The sequence below is a fragment of the Cryptotermes secundus genome, unplaced genomic scaffold, assembly GCF_002891405.2.
Source record: "Cryptotermes secundus unplaced genomic scaffold, Csec_1.0 scaffold2387, whole genome shotgun sequence".
Taxonomy (NCBI): domain Eukaryota; kingdom Metazoa; phylum Arthropoda; class Insecta; order Blattodea; family Kalotermitidae; genus Cryptotermes; species Cryptotermes secundus.
Window position 1 is genome coordinate 120,520 of NW_019731616.1, and position 23,892 is coordinate 144,411.

At 37.5% G+C, this 23,892-nt stretch overlaps 1 protein-coding gene across 2 annotated transcripts in view; it reads right to left on the reverse strand.

Annotated features, from left to right (window-relative positions):
* Positions 1–23,892, reverse strand: part of LOC111867334 (kinesin-like protein KIF13B) — a 111,779-nt gene that overhangs the window by 7,886 nt on the left and 80,001 nt on the right. For both annotated transcript variants that reach the window (XM_033752640.1, XM_023857093.2), the window contains exons 23-30: positions 23,624–23,806; positions 21,904–22,095; positions 20,201–20,403; positions 19,033–19,123; positions 17,868–18,010; positions 16,027–16,216; positions 12,586–12,600; positions 2,671–2,739 (exon numbers count right to left, since the gene is read on the reverse strand). In XM_033752640.1, coding sequence (XP_033608531.1) covers positions 2,671–2,739; positions 12,586–12,600; positions 16,027–16,216; positions 17,868–18,010; positions 19,033–19,123; positions 20,201–20,403; positions 21,904–22,095; positions 23,624–23,806 — 1,086 coding nt within the window. The remainder of the gene's footprint in view (positions 1–2,670; positions 2,740–12,585; positions 12,601–16,026; positions 16,217–17,867; positions 18,011–19,032; positions 19,124–20,200; positions 20,404–21,903; positions 22,096–23,623; positions 23,807–23,892) is intronic.

The window sequence follows — 23,892 nt, forward strand, 5'->3', positions numbered from 1 at the left end:
AATTCCAGACACACAGAACACACTGTCGAGGAGGTGACTTGAGATACGGCTATGTCACAGTAACATGAGTAAGCAGGAAGGCTCCTGCCTAATCAAGTCATGGAAACCTCTTATCCACTCCACCAAAGAACGCAATTCTTTCACGACTGTCTCCCTCACCCTGCTTTCAGCCCCTGGTAGTGTTTGTGTCTTTCTTCCCATTCGGTCTACCACTAAAACAGGCGATGTAGCAGCCACATCTCTTTACTTCACCTCTTCTGACCACACAACATCATCCAGCAGTCAGAACAGTTTTTCTCCTGTTTCGGTATTAGCAAAAATGCCCCTGGCAGGGCCTCAGATTCTTTTGCCATTTTCCTTACTATGATTGGCTATCTTCAGCTCCTATTGCACTTGTCCCTCCTCCCTGTAACACCACCATGTTTTTCCATGCTCAGCATAATCCATCCTGAAGATGGGCGAAAAAAAGGAGTTCCTCTGAAAATTTGGTAACCATCTACCTGAGTAAGTACTCTTAGGATGAAAAAAGAGGTGTCCTCTACAATGAGTGCCTAAAACGAAATGGGGGAGGTAAAATCTGCCCCCCACCCACCTGCATATTTCAACTTCAAAAAAAAAATAGTGAATAAATTATGATAAAATTTGGCACTAGAGTCTATACTAAGAATTGTTAAGAGAATTTAACTGTAACTTGTACAGTCTAAAATAACACCTACTGTACATGAAACTGAACTTAAGTTCATCACTTTTCTCCAGAATGGTTCACTGGACAAGCAACTGACACACGACGCATAAATAACATCAAAACATAGTCTGCAATATATATACAGTGAAACCCTCATTTAACATTATCATCAATGACTGAAGTCAATAATCTCACTGTCATATTGCCTATATTTAAGATATTTCTCATTAAAATATTAAATTAAAACTACAGTAATTATATATTAACTAAATATATTCAATTCAGATGACAGGATGCAGAATTTTAGATCCAAAATGAATCATCATATTGAAAGAATGGAACCAGAACAGTTTGGAACATAATCAATGAACACCTGAAGTTACGCCTGAAGGGTCAATCTATTCAGGAAAGGAATGCAATGAAAGCCTTAACACTATCATGTATTTAGGGGTTGTGCGTGACTTATAGATGGGGTATGGACTGGATATTAGATTTATTGACAGCTTATACACACCACTCAGAAATACACGTAATTACAGTGCTATCTCTGATCTACACACTTCACAAACCACTAGGCGTTCCTGACTGCAGATCCAGAGGTCTGGGTTCGATTCCCGGCGATACCAGATTTTTTTCGGAGTAGTGGGTCTGGAACAGGGTCCACCAAGCCTCAAGATGATAACTGAGGGGCTATTTCAAGGAAATAGTGGCTCCGGTCTAGAAAACCGAAATTAATGGCCGTGGGGACTCGTTGTGCTGACCACGCGACACCCTCTATCTGCATTAAACTTCGCCGACAAGCGGTGGTCACTTGGTCGGTATAGTTCACTTACGGACTAAAATCACGGAGTTTCTTTTGTTTAGGGCACGCTACATCTCCTCAGTTTTCACTAGCTGTACCCTGGCAACAGATGTATAACAGTCTGTTATTGCAGCCCATTAAGACGTCTTCTTTGCACAGCCTAATTCCTTTCTTGCCAATTCTTCTCAATTTTTCTGCCAACTGCTAACTCCAGAAGCTCTCTTAATTTCCTGCTGCAACTGCCATCTCTTCTCGCTCATCTTTGCAGAGCTCAACTCTTGACTAACTGCTCACTTGGATCTCTGGAACTCAACTCAATTCTAATTCTAGCTGCATGAGATCCTCACTACACAGCCTCGGGGCAGCCCCCACAGCAAACACTGCTTCCTCCATTCATTCATCAGTAATCTGTCAAGAGTCCACAGTCTCTTCCAAAACAGTTCCTCCATTTGATGCAATCTAGAGCTTTCTCCTTCAAATGAAAATATCCTCTTCTATCCCCAAGGTCATCCAGCATCTTCTTACGTCTTCTTCCTCGTCTTCTGGTCACTTCTATCTGCCCCTCTATCTTTCCTTCAATAACTTATTTTAGAAGGCAGTTACTGCGTAAGATATGACCAATCCAATTAGCCTTCATTGTGTGTTAAATCACCGCTGAAGAGATGCGTTTACCACACTGTCACATAGTAATGCGTGTGGCATAGGACACAGAAAACACCGCTCTTCTATCATTGCATGCTTTCCCTTCCATGGGAATGCATTTACCGAACTGTTGCCTAGTAATGAACTATTTCGGCTTTCAGCCGTCATGTCACAATGGTAATGATTTTCTTCAATTTAGTAAACAAATCCATTGCTCCCTACAGAAACTTTAAATGAGAGTTTCAGTGTAGTGAATGCTTAGCAAAATACAAGGAAAAATTATTCTAACTACATGCAATGTGAGAAGCTTTGCAGAGGCATGAAATTAATGAACATTAAAACCAGCAAGGAACACAACAATAATAAAGAACGGTTCAGAAAATGTGTTCTTCATTTCCACTCCTGTTCCGTCTTAAACGAGAACCAAAAAGAGAAAGAATATAAGATGCAGAGTGGCAGAAATAGACAAAGCACAGAAACACATACCACGGTAAGTGAAAAGGGTGCGAACAGCAAGAAACAGAAAGAAGAAAAGACGTACGTTTGGGCCCAGCCGGCTGCAGACGAAGCGAATTCAGATTCAAGTTCAGATTGAGGAAAGTAGGACGAGCTGAAACGATTCACACATTTATTGTCATCACATCCCTCCGTATGTCAGAATGGCAACGGGAAAAGAAAGGAAGCAGTACGTTCATAAACACTGTGCAACCTGAACACAACCGGTCAACTCTAAACATGTCTGCCAACATAATTACGGGAATTAGTGAGTTTCTGGTATTTCATTGTCTGGTAGGAGCTGGGATAGTGCAGTTAGTGTAACTGGCTACAGGCTGGACGAACAAGGGGTCAGAGTTGAAGTCCCAGTAGGGTCAAGAATTTTCTCTTCTCCACATTGTAAAAAATGGCTTTGGGCCCAACCCAGCCTAATGTCCAATAGGTACCAGGGGCTCTTTCCTTGGGGGTAAAGTGGCCGGGATGTGAAGCTGACCACTCACCTCCAACTAGCGCCAAGACCAAGATAACGTGGATCTATACATCCACTCCCCCATACGCTTTCATGGCATAGTGCTTAATTAGTTACGCAAAGAGAAATCTTTACCGTACCTTACCATCATCATCTGGTACTCCTGACAGAACTGAATCTGTTTCCATGGGAAGACAAAAAGGCAGGTAGGAACCTATTCAGTTGCGTACCGGTAAACGTTCAAAAGGTAAAGCGGCAAAATGAACACAAAACAATAAAACATTAGATGTATATCAAAGTCTGCACAGTGTTTCTGAACATCTCACAGTACACAACTATAGTGTGTACACTGTAAGAACAGAATTAGCTGCTTCAGAGCTATATCCCACAAGAAACCACAACTTACACCAGAATATCCTTCACACATCAGCAGGAAGAATCCACTCAAAGGAACAAACAGATGTTTCAATTACAGTAAAATAGTAAAGCTATCCCTGTAACAGGCCGTGAAGGTCCATAGTGTTGTGAGATGTTGAGGCTCCCACATTATCTAGACGATCGGCTCAAAGATGGCGGTAAGGCTGTCAGCCTTACGCACCTGCTGCGCTTTACTACCCAGGAAAATTATTTAATTAATTCCTGGTACTCATTTCTGTTAGGGGCTGAGTCAACCCCAGGGCCATAGTGCGGCTGGAAGGACTAGGTCAATTGAAAAAAATTCAGTGACCTTATTGGGACTTGAACCTGCGACCTTCCGGCTTGTGTTTCAATTACAGTACTTGATAAAAATAGGACATGTTCCCTCACCTACACTAGAAGCACCTAAGTAACTAACTGTCAGGTAGCACAATCCAAAAATTTAACACTGCCAATACCAAAGCCTGCCACTGAACACAATCCCAAACCAATTCCATCATCTCCAACTCTCACAACCCCTTTCCCTAAGGTACATTTTAATTAAGTCCTCTTATCTCCTCATTAATGATCTTCATTAATTTGTATCTCCCACCAAATGTTATTAGAATGATCGATTTGAGGATGATAAAGCAAGTAGCAAACAGGGGTAAGAAATGCATGCAAAATTTTGGTAGGAAAACCTGAAGTGAAGGGACCTTTTGGAAGACCCTGTCATAAACAGGAAGAAAATATTAAAAACTGATCTTCAAGAAACAGCAATGTAAAGAGTGAACCGGATTTATCTAGCTCAGGATAGGGACCAATGGCAGGCTTATGTGAACATGGTAATGGAACTTCAGGATCCATAAAAGGCTGGAAATTTGTTAACTAGCTTAGCTACAATTAGTTTCTCAAAGAATCTGCTTCATTCAGTAAAGCTGAGTGGATTCTACTTGCCACAGTAGATGCACGCACATCCACACACACATAGAAATGTACACACGCACAGATACACAAAAAGTCTAATATCTTATCCCACGAAACATCTCCAGTCAGCTTCTGTTTAAAGTCAGAGAGAGACTGAAGGGAAGACTATATCCGTGGAAATTAAAAATGACTTTCCACTTACACTTTCAGTTAACATTTACATAGCACTTAAATATATGAGAACATGTTTTTTCTAACATTGAACATTTCACTGGATCAATCCACAACCAATCAAATGCGCCATGCATTGTTTAGTCAATTAATTTACCACGTCATTCCAGTAACAAGTTAATGGCCCAAATTGTATGAAATTATCCATTACATTAATATGTATGTAAACTTTCTAGAGGCACTAACAGAACAATGATTTCTTTCCTATTTCTTCAAATCTTATTTTTTTCACAAACTAATTCCATATAATGTTTCACAATTTTAGATTCCAGTATGGAAATCATGGTACTTTGTAGCGTACATGCACAAAACTGTAATATGTTTCAAATTCAGACTCATGTTTCATCATTTGTATAGTACAAATACAAAATCCCGGAGTAGTATGGAGTGTGTACCCAACATTGCTTTACTTCCTAGAAAAGCACATAATATAGAAATTCATAAAAAACAGGATCACTAAACAAAAGAACACCAATACACGTGGAAGAAGCCATAATGATTTGTACAAGGCCTGGCACACATAATGCCACAAATGGACTTTTTCATGTATCCAACAAACTGTTTCACAAATAATGTTGAAATTTGAACTGGGAGACTTTCACCACAATTTGTCAGGCAGTTCTGATTATCATCAACACTAATCTACAACAAAGCTTGGTTTATGTAACAACATATATGGACTTTTCAGCATATCCCATAATTCACTTGTCAGATTTAGCTGGAATTTGATGTGGGACCCTTTCACCAATTTGCATTTCATCATTACATTTTTTTTAGTAAGTTTATTACACCTCAAAGAATATCTCTGGTAATTCTATGTGCAACATTATGGAGTACACCCTGTCTAATCTCAGTTAGTTCCACAAATGTTCCTGTTCATAAAGGCCCCCCATTTCTGCTGTATAGGTTTGGGGAACTCTATAACATAAGATTTTGATGATGCAACATGATTCAGTACCAGAAGCATCCTTGATTCCAACTTGTAAACTTGGAATCTTAAAGCCACTAAAGCTATATAGACAAGTCCAGTAGATGGTGAATCACTTTAGACTGTCTTCACTTCACTGTTCAGATAGTTCAGTATCAATATCAAATACAATAAATCAGAATTAGAACTTTTATGTTCTGTATCACTAACAGCTAGTCTCTAAGTCACTGTAATGCTCTAGATAGGGTACAAAAAGGCATTCTAGTAACCACCTGCTGTTGGTTCACATCTTGGATCTAGGTGGTGCTGCTGACAATTCAAAATTACATACCGCCTCCATCTTGGGGGTCAAACTGAGTAGGGTAGGTGAGTTCTCATGTATACAAGGTGTGACTCAACGTTTGATTTGTTTCATTTTGGTCCGTCACACTAACAATATCGTAAGAGGTTAAACAGTTCCGTCCAGCATGACTAGTAAAGATTTTTTTCTTATTTCAATCCAACAAAAATTTTAACAAACTAATTGTAAATATTTTAACGTATTAAGACACCCGCTGTAGTTGTTGAAACATTAGCTTATATACCCATTGTACTTTGTCAGCATTGTATATATATATATATACTTGGCATTCAAGCACATACTGTAATTGTGGCTTCTGCTTGTATTGATGTCCCTCTGAGGATGGTCCGTAAAGACTGAAACATGTAAGGGATGAATGACTGAAATAAGAAAAATCTTTACTAGTCACACTGGATGGAACTGTTTAACCTCTTATGTAACTCAAAGTTGCAGACAAAATCTGGGCACAAGTTCCACACACCAAAACAAGAAAAAATGTCCATATCAACAAGTGTCCAGAAACATTTAATTTCTGTGTTGCAGATGATAGAGCACATTTATAATAAGCACCCAAAATGTCCCCCATACAATGCAATGTACATCTTGACATGTCTGATCATTATCAGCAGCATCCCTTCAAAGATGCCAGGGTAGATGTGGATAGTCTGACATTCATCCAGAATGAGATGGTGAATTGCCTCTTCATTGTCAACAGGAGCTGCATACACAAGGAATTTTGTGTGTCCCCACAGGTAAAAATCCAGAGGATTCAAATCCGGTAAGTGTGGAGGCCATGAAGTGGGTCCTCCTCTACCTATCCATCAGTCATGACAAGTGTTATTGGGAACATCTTGCACAGCACGGCTAAAATGTGACACTACACCATAATCTTTCAGCTATAATTCACAAAACAACAAACTCCGTGGCTTGATCCACAAGCGAACTATACTGACCGAGAGATCGACATTTGTTGGCGAAGTTACTGCCAACTTTTGTGGATAGAGGATGTTGCGTGGTCAGCGTAACGGATCCCCATGGCCGTTAATCTCGGTTTTCTAGACCAGAGCAGCTATTTCCTGAAATAGCTCCTCAATTATCCTCATGAGGCTGAGTGGAGCCCGTTCCAGACTCACTACTTTCTCAGAAAATCTGGTAGCACCAGGAATCGAACCTGGACCTCTGGATCTGTAGCCAGGAACTCTGGCCACTAGACCACAGAGGCAATCCTTTCAGCTATAACTCACAAATTAACGTTTCTGGACACATGTTTACATGAATATTTCTTTTGTTGTTTTGGTTATGTGGAACTCATGTCCAAATTTTGTCTGCACCTTTCAGCTACACCCTCTACATGTTTATGTTCTGAAAGAGCAACGAGAGCAAAAGTGCGGAGTCATACCCCATCTGGGTTAGAAGGGACAGCTGGCAAGAAAAGATGTGAAACAGTAATTTCAGAAACGTAATACTCACAGGGAAAGATTAACGTGTTATTAATCTATTACAATCAGACATCAAGAAACAAATGACAGACAGTCTAAACTGACGGTAGCATTATCTATCCATACTAGAATCTAAATGTGAAACAACCTATAATCATGCAGTTCAAGATGCAATTACAATCCCATTTTAGTTCCACCATCAAATTTATCTCCTTCTTAGAAGCACCAGACAGATCATATTAAACAGGTTTTAAACATCCTCTGTGACTTTAAACTAGCTACCAAACTACATTCACTACACTACATAAAACACATGTTTCTACTTTTCATTTTCTAGCATGTACCTGTGGCCTCACACAAACACATTTGTTTCAAAATCAGAGAGACATATTATTTTTAATGCATAAATAAAATACAAGGCATTTATGGATGCTCCACCATTGTGTAGCAGGTGGGATGAAACTATAGTGCACATCTGTTGATAAAAGTAAAAATACTGTTTGTACTCATTCACAGATACTATTATTAAATTTAGAATAAAATAAAATTAAAAAAAAAAGTGACAAAAGAATTGTAAACAAAATTTTTTTTTGTCCAAATCTTTCCTCACATGAAACATCATTAACACCGTAATAATATTTCACTGCTGTGCTTAACAAACTTTTCCTATACTTGGCATGTGAACAACAAACGATAAAAGCTGAACTCATACCACACAAATGCCATAATCAATACTATGGGTCTTGTATCAGAAGTGGAGTTTCAAGTGTATTTTGGCAGCATACAGACAAGTTTAAATGCTGCCTTACATAATGAGTGATCACCCCCAAATTAAGAACAACTTCACTTTTTCAAAACTTTGTCACAATTAATGACACAAAATTCCTGGGCAAAGATATGGAAACCATCACCACTGTCATAATTCTTAAAAAATGAACTAAAGAAAGAGTAATACAACATGGTATCGTCGAGTGATAGCAATCGTGTCGCTGTGGGTTTGAGATTATAGAATGAGACAACAATGCCAGTGCTTGCAGTTCATAGTGACATATTATTGTTGCTTTATGTTTAGGTGGATGTAATTTGTCATGACATGAACAAAGTAGCATCACAAATGAATTTTCATTTACATAAATAAATGAAATAAGGGGATCCTAAAACTGTACAGCCCACAGGTGTCCGCTTGGTTTGTCCCTGCTGCTACATCTGCCCTATATATAGACATATTACATCAATATCCATATAAAAATAAATAATCATTTTATGTTTGTAATTCCTTGGCACACAACAATGAAATTCATGCTCTTATCTTTAATGTCATGTTAATGGTTGCTCATTTTCTCAAGCATATTTTGAAACAACATTTGCTCTCTAATCATGTTCAAAATGTAAATGAGGAAATGAGGGTAGACATATATAAAAAAAACAATGGAAACCAAACATTAAGTTCACATGTTCTGTTCCTGAAATCCTAATAATTTCCTTAATGGCTTATAGGTGGACTGCATATATTCAGAATGGACAGTGTTTAAAGGTAAGACAGGGATATGGCATCATAAGCAGTGCTTGAAATATTTTTAACCATATTCTGGTGTTTTTTATTCACCTTTTGTCTCAGAACCATTAAAAATAATCATGCATGTGACATACCTTTACCAGCATTAAAACCATCTTCATTAATTAAAAATGCAAAATGTCATCAGATATAAAAATAAGCACACTTCAAGCACTGTTTGATAGTTACTTCAGTTACTAATTTCTACAATTCATGAATCATCAGAGGTTGAAACAATTATAAATACCAACAAGGGATTCTGGAAAATGAGAAATAAATACCAAATGATTCTCATTGCTGTTTAAAAAATATAGCTGTATTTTTGTTAAATATTCAACAATGAAGCATAAACTGAAGAACCTTGTGCACACAAAGTTGCCAAATTTAGTTACGATCAAGAACTTCATAAACACTGGAAACTTCACACATTTTTTAGGAAATTATCCCATCTCACATTATTGCAGTCCACCATTTAATTATCAAGTGGCCTACCTTCACCCTGCAGTAACAAGCAATGATAACAAATTCATTTTGACTGAGTTTGGTGAAAGGAAAAGAACAGACATTCACATCTGAGGAGGACATAAATGCAAAAATAGATCAAAATTCAGCATGTCTCTACAGATCTAAGCCCACGCACTCATGCGACAAGCAAGAAACTAACTCAATGAAATGATGAAAGAAAAAGAAAACTGTGACTATGATAATACTCCAGCACAAAGTTACTTGGGCCATTTCAAACTATCCAATATGGCTGACACCACAGCACTCAGGTACTATAAATGCATGAAGTAACATCACTATTTCGGAGCAGAAACTGTATATTAAGATTTAATTTGGATAACACTCTTTTTAATTTTGGGATACGTCATTTCTATATAGTACAAATTATAAATGAAAATATATGGACAGATTAACATTAAGTATAACAGACTTGAAGACTTGTATTCTTCTTAGTCAGACCCCTACAAACCAATCACTGTAAGCAAGAGGGTTATGTATACTTGAAGTATGTACAATGAAATCCCTATTTAATAAATCTCTTGAGGAATGGCTATTATAACAGTAAACAGAATTTTCATTTCATGCATCCTGCTGTGTTGTTATAAACAATTTCTTTATTACAGTCCGTCACAACACAACAATACAAAGGTCAAGGCTAAAATTAGCCCTGCTACATGTTTCGGCTATTAAAGCCTTCACCAGGCAAACACATGACTACCATATTCACATACCACTGAACTGCAATTGTGATGGTAAAGCTGGATACCTGACAATACATTATAAAATACGTGGTATAAAAGTACAATGAAGTATGAACTTATTAAAACTAAAGTTATGACGTAAAATAAGGTTAAAACTCTTATGTGATATTCTATATTATCAAGCCAGTTTGTTGCAATTTTGTTATATTTCTGCAGACATAATGGTATATTCAGACTTGTATACATGTAATAAACTGCTTGGAGGCAGTAATATAGTTTTGACATTAATGGTTTATCCGGTGCCTCGTCCTATAATGTATTTGTCTGTTCTGTAGGGAATATAGATTGCAACTTCCTTACAGAATGGACAAATACATTGTAAGATGAGGCACTGGCTAAACAATTAATGTCAAATCTATATTACATCTATACAATGGGCCTGCAAGCAGTTTATTACATGTATACAAGTCTGAACATACCATTATGTCCGCATGAATATAACAAAATTGCAAGAAACTGACTTGATATAGAATATCATGTAAGAGTTTTAACCTTATTTTATGTCATAACTTTCGTTTTAATAAGTTCGTACTTCATTGTGCTTTTATACCATGTATTTTATAATGTGTCGTCAAGTGTCCAGCTTTACCATCACAATTGCAGTTCAGTGGTGTGTGAATATGGTAGTCATGTGTTTGCCTGGTGAAGGCTTTAATAGCCGAAACATGTAGCCAAGCTAATTTTAGCATTGACCTTTATATTGTCGTGCTGTGATGGACTGTAATAAAGAAATTGTAACAAACAGAATTTTCACTAAAAGGGAGTTATGCAAGATTGCATCAAGAAACTGTTTATCTTCTTACAAGACTTATGGTACATAATTATACTAGAATAATTTCTTTGTGTAAGTAGATACAGAAACTGTTTCTAGACACACAAATAAAAGAACACAATTAATTATATAAAATTCATTTATAAAACAATTAGTGACATATGGAACAGTCACAAATGTATTGTGAAAATAATTTCCAGCAGACAGAAAATGTGAATGTCAATTGTTTCAACCACAACTGCAATGAATCGAAATATAAGTTCTGCAAGGCCAAGCATTCCTTCCACTAAATGCAAATAATTTATTAAATCAGAACTGTTTATATGCAAGAAGATAACACATTGTTTATATTGTGCTAAAGCATTAAACAGAGAAAATATTCTCCAGATATATGATTTCACTAAATGTAGGAACACAAAACTAAAAATTTATTGTTGAAGGGGTCATTATGAGCAATCAAGCCTAAGTCCCTGTTCCTGTCAGCAGAATATACAGAAGGGAATTAGTAGTATGAGAAGGCAGTATACACATAATACTCAGAATTACTGGATCTTTGGACTTTGTCCAATATCCTGGTATTCTAAAAACTAGAGAACACGTTTTGGAAACTGAACCTCTTTCTGTCCTCAGGTGAGTGGGGAGACACCTACTCTGTTGGGTCCCTTAAAATCAACTTCATGATATATAAAAATATTATTTAGAAGAAAATATAGCATCTATAATGGTAAAAATATATTACAATTGAGGTAAAATGTTACCATTTACCAATAAGAAAACATAGACATATGATATATGGGATGAGAAAAAAGACAAAATATTTTTCAAAATGTTAGTTTACAGGGAATAAACAGCAAACGGACATGCCTTACGCATACCCTTCCTTGTGTTGGCCTACTTCTTCATCATTCCTGTGTACTCTATTGCAACACATTTCAAATGAAACTTCAAGGTACATATGTACTTACTATACATACAGAGAGATACTGTATCACAGGAAACACAAATATAAATCCATGTATATTTTAACTGCAAACGTTTTGATGATGGTGTGTTAACAATAAATATGACTATAATTTTGCACACTATCGCCCTTTTCAAACACAGAATTTAGGAAAAAAGATGTCTTTTCATCCTCCTGGATGAAAGGAGGAAAGGTTCCTGCTCGGTAACACCCATTAGAATTGGCTTTCCTTGACCACTGCACCCACTGACTCTGGTGGCCCAGTCCACCCCTTTCTAAGTGACCTCAATATGTAAGTAAGAGCCTTTCACTTCATATACCTGATGACAGAAGAAGATCCACTTCCTAAAACATTTCTTTGAGAAACCTAAGATGATGAACAATGTCCAAAGCAATACTATACTCATGTTTGTAGTGTACATATACTATTATTATATGGATACAATTTAGCCTTTTTCTTTCTTCATAAGTAACAATTAGAAGTTTTCATTAACCATTAGCAGGAAGAGTCAGTGAACACTTTGTAATTAATATAAATAAACCTTGTATCATTAGGATACCATGAGTACAGGAAGAAGAATTTTTCATCAGAACTAATCAAGCAACAATGATGTCAAACCATTTTGAATAGTCTGAGTTGGAACAATCTAGCAGATGAAAAAACAAGCCCCATTTTACCTGAGAGAATGGAGCCTAGGTTGCAGAACAAAACAAAAGAAAATTGTCATAGTAATAAAAGAGAATTTGCAGCCGTATTTTTAGTTTCTATCTTCAGTTTCTATCACTATGTCTTCTTTTCCGTTCCTGTATTTTATTATGATTTAAGCACTATCCAGGGTTCCCACAATGTATGATTTCTTATTTACTGTGGTTACTCATTACATAGCTGCTGCCAACTAACTCCATGAAACAGAGCTCTTCTTGAAAAGCTGATACACCAGTCATTCAGCTAGTCAAGAAATTCACTGCTATTTAAGGTACCCATAAGTTCACTACTGTGTTCACAAGAATTAGAAATGTACACAATTCTTAATCCTTTCTGTGCTATGGATGTATATATACATGTCCTCTGACATATTAGGTTAGGTTAGGTATGGTTAGGTTAGGTTCAGTTATGAAGTATATATACAACCTTTGACATTTCCTTCATTTAAATTTGCCAAAAAATAGAGCACAGAAAGGGTTAAAAATGATATGATCTTAGAAAATATTTATGACCAACTCTCTGCAGCAGTTTCTATATTCTTAAGTACAAGATAATTTTCCAAAAATGAAAGAATTAGTAGTACTTTTTATAATACTGTGTTTAATCATGTCCTGCTAGATGGTACAAACATTTATTCTCTACCACTGACACCTAGGGGATTCTACACACCTCAGTACTATAGTGTTGGTAGCCTGATTTTAACTCAGAAGCAACAGTGTTCATTGTCTGGGAACTGGTAACTTCAAACCTGGTATTAAGGTGCTACCAGACATATTTTACGTCAGGATTAATCACATCAGTTTTAAACAGTGCAGCAATCAGCAATGCATCACATTGCTAGTAAAGATTAAACAAAATATATATACCTGCTTGAAGTTTATGTTTTGCTTTGTTTTTCAAAATAATTTCATATATGAAACACATATGATTTACAAGGAATTAGCCACACACACATTTTTAGTTTTCTTCCAGACAGATTTGTATGTGCTGTAACAGTATGACCAAATACTATTTTAAATGCAAGTAAACTGGGCAGCAAATCTGTTGATAACAAGGCTTAAAAACCAGCTACTGTTTATCAAGTATATTAGCAACACATTTAATTAGGTTTTAACAAATTACTGAGAACCCTGGATTATTTTTATAGCAAAAGACTGTATCAATTTAACAGTGCAGTAAACATGAATGATAAATTAATAAAACGAAGAAATATATATTACTGGAAAATGTCTTTGTGTGTATATGATGAACAATAGCAGTGCTAGAAAAAAATACACAGCCAAAAGTTAACAACAGACCTTCAGCAGGAACAACTCCACGCTTATAAAACACACAAAAACAAAAAATGAACAAAAGCAACAAGAAATATATAGATAAGGAAACACCGAAGCAAGCGGCGAGGTGATCAGTAAGTTAGTTTGCATCACAGAAAGAAACAAACAAAAGGAGGAATTTCTTGAAAGAATGAATAGACTGAAATATAAAATGTGCTTCATGTTAAGTATGACAGAGCCAGATATGTTTTAATAAGAAAGAAAATGCTGAGGGACAAGAAATCTGTTACATAACGTAGCATCACTGAAGCACATTAAATGTGGGAAGCATTGCAACTAGATGTCTCATCCCAGACATAACATTTTCTTGAACACCGCAAACATAGCAATAATAAGAACACTGGAGCATATTTACCAGCAACCTCTGGTGGAAGTACTCGCAATAATAGTGAGGAATTAGAACAAAACTGTGGAACACCCTAAACAGCTAAAGAAATTAATCATTAAAGCCATCCAATGAACAATTAAACCTTTAGCACACACAAGTTAGCTTTCAGTATAACACAGCATTCAAAGCTACTGAAATTTAACAAATATTACCAACAGAAGCTTCAGACACATGATCATGTATTTACTATACCCTTTTGATTAATCCTTCCTATGCTACAGAAATATATTATGTTAGATCATATTATGTCAGACTGTGTTGGGTTAAATTAGGTTAGGTTACAAATTTGTCCTATGACTTTCCTTTATTCTAAATTAGCATAAAAATAGGGCCCTGCCATGCATAAACAGTTAAAATTCTAATGTTCTCCCAACTAAGAACTAATTATATAGAATGATGGCAGTCAAAAGAAAAATTCCAATAAAGTTCACTTATATTAACAATCAACTTCTTAAATTCTAGAAATTTGGGGAACAGAAGTTAAAATTTAATTCTAGAAGATAAGTAAGAACGAACATTGGATGACCTAAAGGCACGCACATAAACAAGCTAAATGAATAATTTATACTTTGTATGCATAGAAGCCATATTTACAGAGAATAACAGCTATAATTTAGGGTGTTCTTTCCATGGATGTACAAACATATCATCCACTTGAATACCCAACAAGATGGGGGCAAATCCCAGATATCCAGAAACACTATTCTTAATAAAACAAGTAATTTGGCAGACACAAAAGTACATCTTCTAATGTACAAGCAGAAAGAAATGAACATGTATGTGCACAAAAGCATAACAATGTTTCATGTGTGCCAATACATCAGAAGAAACAAAAGAATATATTGAGATTAAAAATGACAATGAATAATGTTCAAATTAAGATGGGTATCCAATATGGATAACATGTCAATACCTCATTATTCTCATAGAAGCAGTGAAAAAGTGATACATATAGATAAAAAAAATACAGCCAGAGTTTATAAATCCAACTAGTATGACAATGCATAAATGTATGTACATGTTTCTCACATGGATATAACATGCATATCTACTGGAACACACTGAGTGAAGGAATATTTGTAATTTTACATCTACAATATTTTTATTCTGAAATCCAAATAAATTTCAGCAATTTAAATTCTAATCCTGCAGTACATATACTAGAAATTAACTGCACAACATTTTGCCTGATCTGAAATAGAGGTTTATTAGCCACTTTATGTCTGTACATTAAATTTAACATGGAGCTGGATTTATGGAAGTTCAAATGTACATGAACGTGATAAAGCCAGACCAGAGCAAAATGAAATCTGAGGTTATCATTGTGATAGCCAGATAATTACTATCTTCTGGGATGTGATGAAGCATAATGTGGTAGATTTTCAGCACTGTATCTGTGAAATGTGTTTCCATCTTCAGGGTAGAAGAGTAAAGGCTAGAACAAACGACTTCTCCTACACTAAAGATAGAAGCAACACGTTCCTCTGAAACACTGCTGACAATCTACCAAACTACACAGCCTCACATCCCAGATGAGCGTAATGTTCTATAACAGTTATAATTAACTGATATGACCTCAGAACTTTCCAATGGATGTACATGAGAGACCATGATGAGAAAAAATTACAGTACATTTATAGAGTTATGTGGCTAGAAATACATGAAAAAGAAAAGAGTACGTATGTACTCACCAAGGCCAAATGGTTTTGAAGGCGCCGGAATGTGATCGGCATCACCTGGAACTTTTCCATAACCAGACGCAGACGAAGGTCTATTCCTTGATTCTCTCATCCCTGGTCCGCTCATTAATTCGGAATTAAGATCTGTTGCACTCTCTGACCGTACGACTACTCCGTCAAATGATGAGTCAAACCTCATAATCTACAGAGAATAAACCACACTCAAATTCAACTCTGATCATTCTTGGCTTCTCGTACACCATGCAAATAACACAGAAGAGAAAATTACTGTCTTCTGGGATTTTATGCCATACAGTCTGAAAAATGTTTAAACATTTTGGAACAACCTGTTGCCTCCATCTTCTGCCCTATAGATGGAGGAAGCGGCTTCCTCCTGAACAATCATGAATGAGGGCTGACTACGTGGCATCAAATCCCAAAAAGACACCAATCTTTGCGATTACCCCTCTCAGACCCTCAAATCTCACACTGAAAAAAAAAGGAACCAAGTGAAGTACGTAATAACATTTTAAGCCACCAGTGAAGGACAGACTAGTGTAATTTGCATGTGTGTGTGTTGCAGCCATGGCTCCTATTGCCTGCATGTCCCTTTTTATAACTGTCTAAACAAGTGACCAGTTTTTGTGAAACTTGGTACGACTGTCATTTCATTAAAGGCCATGCTAACTTCTGATACAAGATCAAGAACGGAGCCATTTAAGTGAGACCCGGGTTCCCAAGAGCGGCAAATATTAAAATTACAGTGTTATGAGCTGTGACGGCATGTGGACTGAAACACAGTTACCAACAGTTCAGTGGAACCTGCCACCTCTATCTGCTGGGTAAAGGATGTCACTTCTTGTAGTTTGAGAGAAGTGGTATGATCCTCCGATATGGTAGTACCTGTCTACCAGACCACATGTCCCAGAAGATCATAATCCTAATGTGAGCAATGAATATGTATATGATGCCAACATACAACTCACTACATGATAATTATTCTTTAGAATGTAACGTTACGAAAGACAAACATGAAGAATATATATTCAATGAGAAAGGGTTTGGCTGTTGACACAACAATATTTAATCAAATAAACCAAGGTAACTCTTAACAATTGGTTCATTTCAGTGGTTACTACATGTTTTGGTCCCCACAGGACAACCATCAGGTAGTTCTACAAATACGTCTGTAGATAACTGAATGCCCAACATGGATCCATATTGGTGCAATGCATATCAGTCATAAAGTACAATCATGAATATGCCATAAAGTTAAAATTAATGTGTATTAAAAGTACATTGCACATTAAAATTTTAGTATTAAAAACTGTGTCCTTGTAATGTTACGAAACGTGTTGTGTTATGCATAACAGTATTATGTCCGAGGGTGTGTTGTTATATGCAGATATGAGTACATACAAAGATTGTGCTGTATTTCTAGTTCTTCCGTATGACTTCTAGGATATGTCATTGTGTAAGTATTGTTACTATGCAGTATGGTGTGTCATTACTATGTGGGCATTCTGTGTTTCCTCAAGTACGCTGTACACTCACAGACGTATTTGTAGAACTACCTGTTGATGGTCCTGTGAGAACCAAAACATGTAGCAGCCACTGAAATAAAACAAACTGTTAAAACCTTTTCCTATTAATTATGAAACAACAGGCTGCATACAAAGAATAATATCTATTCTTCAGACATGACTGATGAAAAAATGACAGAAAAGCGCATGAAGTTTGTTGTGGAGGAAGATCATAACATATTTATGAATAATGTTGTATGTTAAAAATTACAAACATGAAAATATTGTGTATATTTGAAGTTATGTCCATCAACTGGCTTGACTGATTACCTGTGAGAAGTTTGGCACACTGGCTGTTTTCCGCATCAGAGGTTGTCCCTGGGCTTGTAACAATTCTTTCACAGCAACATTCTGTCTCAGTCGGTCCAGCGTCAGAATGCTTTCCACAGCACTGACACCACGAGTGTATTTCTCTGAAATATATTTCTGGTAACTTAATTTTGGTACAAATATAAAGCACACTTAAAAAAAAAAAGGTTACTATACAAAATATTGATACAGGACATAAAATACGGATCTCAATGATGTTTATATCTTTCATTTCCAACAATCTTTTCAGTCTGATGAATACTTATCCTAGCATCCATGTCTACGCCATCCAAATGTTTCTTTCTTTAAGGTTTGTACACATTCCTCACTTACCCCATGCATGCTACATTTCCCTTCTCACTCCCTCTCTCTTGAGTTTGTCAACCTAATACAGTGGAACATCCAGTTACTGTTCCCTAACTGAAGGTTTCACTACATTTAACATTCAATTTCAATGATCAAATGCAAGCAATTTCAGCATTAAATTTTCTCCATTTAAGGTCTTCTTTAGTTTATGTTCATACTTCTCCTCCCAAATAGAACCTTAACGGCAGTCCCACTGTATTTGGGGGGGAGTACAAAATACGATGCTGCACATTATGAAGTTCAGACTTATTTCATTTTTGAAGCAACCAACAGAAAATGATTTCCACTCATTCTTCTGAAGGAAATGTGAGCCATTATTATTATTATTTTGGAGGGGGTGGGTTTCCCCATGCACTGCAACCATTTGTTGATCTATTGTGCATCCCCCTTTAATTATTCTACTAGTTGCCATGCCCTTCCAGTATTGGTGCTCACTATCAGCCCTGTTCTGGTCGGCCCTCTCTGGCAGTGGTCCCCGATACTTCCCCATCTACCGGAGGCATTGGAAACTACTTGGGTGGGAAACTTTTGCCTAATTTTGCTCAGAGGTCTCCTAGAGACATGAGGACCTTTTACATGCCGTAAATCTACGACACGGGACACCCGGCTTAAAGTCCCTCCTGGAGGACTTGTTCCCTGAATTTTTCCGCGTACCTTGAGTCATGAGGTGGGAATGTTATCCCTAGACTGCGGAGGTCACTAAATGTGAGCCATACCCAGCATTCTGAGCATTACTGAGATGAGTCAGAATTAGACTAACCTATATAGGTTTCCCCATCGCTCAGTGACGAGTCTTCTCCAGATGCTGCAATCTGAGCCAGTGACTCTCTGTCCTCAAGTTCTTCACTTGCCTAGAAAAATACAAATTTCATGTCACATAAATTCTACAACTGGCCAAAGGCAAAGTTACGCCAGTATATTCTCAACTTTAAAGATCTTGGGTCTTCACAGCAGTGAATATAAAGATTACAGTACTCTGGGATATGACCCCACACAGTCTGGTAGTTGAATGAATGAATGTATAAGGGGTGGGCCTTCTCGGCCCTTGCACCGCGACCTATAGTGATCTATTGTGCTTTAGTTTGGTAGTTAGGTACCAATGTTTTGGTGGAACCTGCCGATTCCATCTTCAGGGCAGTAAATGGAGGCAACAGGTTTCTCAGAAATGTTGGTACAATACCCATCATATTCCACAGGGTTGTAATCTTAATATTCTTTTCTTAACACATTCATGGCAGAAAGATTCCTGACTCCAGCACTACCTAGCAGAGCGCAGAAAGCACATTCATAAAAAGTTTTCATGGTTACCGAGACATTCTGGGTTATGACATCATGCAGTATGATGCTGATACGTACAGTAACTACCAATGGTTTACAGGAACATACTGACTCCATTTTCTGCTCTGAATATGAAGCCAAGATGTTCTTCGAAAACACCAACAACCAATATCATAACCCAAAGGACCATGACATGAATTCCCAATTTCAATTTTCTTTAGAACTTGTCCACCACAAGTATACAATATAGTTTAATACTATGCTGGCATCTATTTTAGAATAAATAAGTGTACCACATATGGGATAGGATATCCAATAAATACTTCCTTTGTTTACAAATTAATTAAACACTCAAAGTTCCTTTCTCTCAGTAACCCACTCAACTTTTCTGAAAATCTCTGGTTGTGGACAATGGTATGGCACCTGGTCACTCACTAGAATTTCAATCAGACACTCACAGCTGACACTCAACTACACATCTGTGAACAATATAAACACATGGTTTCAAAAGTTCCTTGCATTCATTACTGTAACCTTTCTTATGGATGCTGTGAAGCCAATTTACTATGAGCATTTAAATAGGCTCTCTGTGTCAGCCGATGGGTGTTTATATCAGATGTAACTGGAGTAATATGAAGGAAGATGCAAACCTTTGGTATGTTGGACACAACTTCGTACGTAACTCCACACTGATTCAAGCAGTCTGATCTAACAATCTTCCGTCGGATCCGATCTGTGATGCTCTGCCTCTTGTAGATGTTGATACTTAAACGTTTCCTGAGTACCAGGTCCATGGTTGCTGGGTGAGATAGGTGAACGGTGGTCTTCAATATTAGGTACACACGTTCATTAGCTGTAACAATGAACATCACACTCAAGATAGAGTGAAACCCCCAATTAAAATGAATCTCTGGGGAAATGACTTTCCTTACACTAAACCAAGGTTATCACTAAATTAGGCTAGGCAAAATTGCATAAAAAACTGTTCATCTTCTTAGAAGAATTCCTGCATATGTATATATATATATGATTTATTATTTTCTTTACATAAATAGTTAAAAAAATATTTCTATAAAGATAAACAAAGAACAGTAAACCACCGCTATGATGGACCTGGATATAATGCACAAAATCTGGCTGTTTATGACTGTTTACTTTTAGAGATGCCGAAGCACTAACAAAAATTTGTAGTTAGAACTCTATTTAAAATAACTAAAAGAATCCCAATATAAAAACCTTCATGTAATTGCACTGTGTGTGTCTGTGTTTATTGTGTTTGTATGCTACTGTGTATGAGGAATGCACACAGGATATTGGTGGGAAAGCCAGAAGGAAAGAGACCACTGGGAAGACTAAGGCATAGGTGGGTGGACAATATTAAAATGGATCTTAGAGAGATAGGATTGATCTGGCTCAGGATAGGGACCAGTGGAGGGCTCTTGTGAACACAGTAAAGAACCTTTGGGTTCCATAAAATGCTGGGAAATTCTTGAGTAGCTGCAGATTTGGCGGCTCCTCCAGAAGGGCTCAGCTCCATAAGTAAGTAAGTAAGTAATCCTACTGTATACTTTTGTGAATGCCCCTTCACTTGGTTACAGCAGACATCGGCGATAAAGCGCACCCCGTCCCCTCTATTAGTCCATTAAATCGAGGGTTTACAGTACTAAGTTGCTAAATATTATCAAATTAATCTCCAAAATAATTATGACATAAGAAATATAACACTCAAATAGACTCAGTTCAGAATCAGAGCAACGAAGATGCCACACATGACATGGCTCCTGTGGATTTTTATTATGGCATTACTCGTCAAATATTATCACTGTGTGAAAAGCCCAATAGACCACTGTAGGTCGCGGTGCAAGGGCCGAGAAGGTCTACCCCTCATACAGTCATTCATTCACCACTGTGTGGTAATGATTTTGATGACAAAGAAGATATGAATATTGGCCACATCAGCACTAGACTGTGTTATGGATTGGCCACATCAGCACTAGACTGTGTTATGGATTGGCCACATCAGCACTAGACTGTGTTATGGATTCTAGTCTGTAGAAAATTGCTACACTAAACGTGAGTACATAATTTACCAATCAAAATTCATTAAATACATTGAAGTAATACACTGTTTATGTTGGGCATCAGCTGAGAACAGAAAAAAAAATATTTATTAAATATGGGATTTCACTAAATGTTGAGAAAGTAATCAAGATTTCACTGCGATTTAATGAAGAATGGAGTGTGCTGTGCATGCCACATAATATTTAGCTGTTTGGTGCGGTAACACTGGTGGAATTTACTCATGCTTGAAGAAATGCAGCAGTGGGAAGATTAGAACCAATTTTATACTGACCTTCCGTGACCCTGTTCAGGTAGATACTGTCATGTATCGACGAGTCCCACGCGGCCACAGCACACACATCCTTCTCTAAATGCCTGATAATAGGCAAATTATAGAACTTGTTACCGTGCTCTTTAGGCAGGATCGAATTGAGCCCTGTCACTGAAACTTCATCACCGGACTGATGAGTTGACAGGTCATCGGCTGAAATATCAAGTTCATGGCACTGTAGTCTTAGTTATTGTCCAAATAAATGCTTAAACATGGTACAACAATAACAAATTTGAAAAATATCAATATTTACTGCAGGTCCAATTTAATTTAATATGGTCCAATTACATTGTGCAATCCAAAAGTTCCCGAAATATATTAATAAAAACTATTACATCTTACCTAGATCTTATTCTGCACCATCACCTTCAAAGTATTCCCCTTGGGAGCGCATACACCGATCCCAGCGTTTCTGCCACTTTTCAAATGCATCCTGGAAGTCTCTCTTTGTTAGGGTGTTTAGTACCATCTGCATTTCCGCTTGAATTTCCTCAACCGTATCAAATCTTCGCCCCTTCAACGTGATTTTCATCTTGGGGAAGAGAAAGAAGTCGCATGGATCTAAGTCTGGCGAGTACGGTGGGTGGGGAACAAATGCCATCTTGTTTTTAGCCAAAAATTCCTGCACAATGTAAGCCGTATGCGGTCGTGTGTTGTCATGGTGGAGTACCCAGTTGTTCGTGCGCCAATTCTCTGGACGTTTTCTCCTCATGTCCTCCCTCAAACGCCTTAGAACATTGCGATAGACCTCTTTATTGACTGTCTGACCAGGATGGACGAACTCCTTATGAACAATCCCGTCAATATCAAAAAGAAACAGATCAACATGGACTTAACGTTGCTCTTGACTTGTCGAGCTTTTTTTGGCCGAGGTGAAGAAGGGCTCTTCCTTTGCGACAATTGCTGCTTGCTTTCACAGTCGTAGCTATAAACCCAACTTTCGTCACCAGTGACTTCCTTCGAAAGGAAGTTTGGATCCTCATGAAGCTGTTGCTGAAGTTCCCTGCAGACTTCCAAGTGATGCTGCTTCTGTTCATTTTGAAGCAGTCGTGGCACAAACTTCCCCGCAATCCTCATGTTCAGTTCCTCTGACAAAATTCGTTGACATGTACCATAACTTAGTCCCAAGGTGTTACAGAGGTCTTGGATTGTCAGTCTATGATCTTGCAGAATCAGATCCCTAACTTTCGCGACATTTTCTGGTGTTTTGCCCGTTGACGGCTGTCCCGAACGATCGTCATCATCAGTCAATGTTCGGCCATTTTTAAAATGCTTATACCAGTTGTAAGTTTGTGTCTGGCCTAAACTGTTTTCACAAAAAAAATTGCGTCAACATTTGGTGCGTTTCTGCAGCAGTTTTCCCAAGTTTGAAACAAAACTTTATACAGACACGCTGCTCTCTCAGGTCAGCCATCGCAAAACCGCAAACTCACAGAAACACAACAATGGAAATACGTTCACCAACAATAAACCCAACCACTCAACTTGACGCTGCTTGCCACACTGATTCAAGAAGGCTGTGTGAGGAGACACCTAGCGGTATTTCGATGTACTTATAACCATTCGTGCGCAAAATTCAAATTTTGTAAACTTTTGGATTGCCCCACGTATTTCAATGGAGCAGAGCCAGAGAAGTTAATGATCACTAGCTGAGAAAGATTGACAGAAAAATAACAGTTACCATTGAGATCAAGGAACAGAACTGGTACATGAGGTTCCATTCCTGGTGGAGGATCCCAGTCGGCAGGCGCTCCAGGGATGCCAGAGCCAGCAGAAGGTACCAGAACGGCATTGCGCTCCTCTGTCAGGCTCACCCACTGATCCACAAGGCTCTGCTCTCGCTCCGAATCTTGCTCTGTTTTGTCTGCTCACACAAGAACATCACATGCTGTGAAATCCCTATTTAATGTATGCCTGGAGTAATGACTTTAAATCAAATCTTTCACTAAA